Genomic DNA, 1784 nt, shown 5'->3' on the forward strand with positions numbered 1-1784 from the left:
AGTCTAAACCTCCCTTGGCACAACTTGAGGCCATTTCCTCTCGTCCTAGATAAAACTGACAAAGCCTAAACTGACAAAGCCACAGGTCCAACCTTCCTCACATAGCTGGGGCTAAGTAGCGCCTGAAAGAAGGAGGTTACAGGTCCAGGGAGGATACTGTGCCAAAGAGGATCCCACAACACACAGGTTACTTACCATCAGCTGCAGGAAGCGATTAGTTAAATCTGCTTATCCTGCAGCAGATGGCTGCGAGGCTCCCACCCTGCGGGGCTGAGAAATCACAGGCCTGCTCGCCGCAGCGCTGCTGAGGGGCTCTCACCTTCCTTGCTTTCCTGGTTGGCTCGATCTTTCTGCTTCTTCTTGTTGGTGGCATCATCCAAGCCCCGAGACACTCTCCTCTGGCCAGGGGCATTGGTGCTGCTGGACATTTTCAGCCGTTTGGAGGACACAAACGGCCCGCCGGGGTCGGTAATGGAGTCTGGGTCAGGGGTGCGACGTTTTCTTCCTGGCCCAGCTATCTTGGCGACTCTTTGTGGTCAAACTCTCTGGCAAGGAACTAGTGGCCTAAAGAGAGGAGAGAGCGAGTGTGGCAGGAGGAGCGGGTAGAGAAGGCCCAACAGCATCAGGATCCGCTCTCTGCCCCAGCGCTGGGCCCTCCCAGGGCCAGTGCCCTCACACGACCTTCACTGTGGTGTTTACGGAAAGCCCCACACAGCGCTCAGTGAGGAAACCTACCTCATCACAGCTGTTACAATGCTTACTGCCAAAAGCATGGGCTTGTCAGAGCTCCCAAGATACAACCGGGGGTCTTCCACGTGTGGCACACATTAAAAACCTGGAAAGCAATTGTCATGCTCATGGCTCCCACTACAGCAACACCAGCCCAGAGGAGCTGCCGGTGCTAACAACACCCAGAGGCAGAGCTGGGGGCGAGGACATGGGGAGGCCCTGATCTGCAAAATCGAGCCTCTGGGGTCAACTGGGGCAGCTCACCCCATGGCTCAGGGCAGCAGCTATTTCAGTCAACCAGTGCCCCATGTAAGAGGGCAGGAACAGGAGCGAGTAACGCCCTAAGAAGGAAGAAAGGGGAGAAGCCGGAGCAGGCCCAGGACAGTCTCCCATGACAGATGAGAGTGGAGCTCCCTGGCAAGAGGAGAGTTCCTCCCCCTCCGCCCACCAGCTGGGAGCTTAACCAGCAGGATTGCACCTTGTATATTCATCTCCCCGTCGGTTTACAGACAGCACCAGCGGGGCCTAGCCTGGAAACAGGACACCTCTGCTCCTCATGCCCCAGGGAGAGGGCAGGGTGGGCAGGGCAGGCAGGGCGCTCACCCCTGCCCCCTTAGACATGCCCTCCCAGGCAGAGCCAGCTCCCCTACGGGGTTTGGGAGCTGCTGGCCCAAGGGCTGGTCTCGGTTTCACTCTCCAGTTTCACCCTCGGGTGTTTATGGCTTCAACAGAGGAGAGCTGGAACCACCCACTGAAAACAGTCCTTCTCGAGGTGCCTCCATGGAGGCGGTGAAAGCAGAAACTTGGGAAAGCTTCCTCCCCTGCTGCCCCGGCTGCACGCCCTGACCCTGGTAGTGCTCGCCTGTCTGCGGGGCTTTGCTGCGGGGGAGCGGCCCAGCCACACGGATCCTGCCCACCCCCAGTTGCCAGCAGCCTGCAGCAGCTCCCGGTGCACTGATTCACAGCTTATCCCTTATCCTGTGGCCCCATTCTCATCTGAGGACACAGAGCTGAGCCCAACAGCATCTTAGTCTAACACAGCTCCACTGAGCCTG

At 58.4% G+C, this 1784-nt stretch overlaps 1 protein-coding gene across 1 annotated transcript in view; it reads right to left on the bottom strand.

Annotated features, from left to right (window-relative positions):
• USP19 (ubiquitin specific peptidase 19) overlaps positions 1–428 on the bottom strand; it is a 13657-nt gene extending 13229 nt beyond the window's left edge. The window contains 1 exon segment of the mRNA XM_009586123.1: positions 320–428. Coding sequence (XP_009584418.1) covers positions 320–428 — 109 coding nt within the window.
• Between the last annotated feature and the right edge of the window lie 1356 nt (positions 429–1784).

This window comes from Fulmarus glacialis, unplaced genomic scaffold, assembly GCF_000690835.1.
Source record: "Fulmarus glacialis isolate BGI_N327 unplaced genomic scaffold, ASM69083v1 scaffold27889, whole genome shotgun sequence".
NCBI lineage: Eukaryota > Metazoa > Chordata > Aves > Procellariiformes > Procellariidae > Fulmarus > Fulmarus glacialis.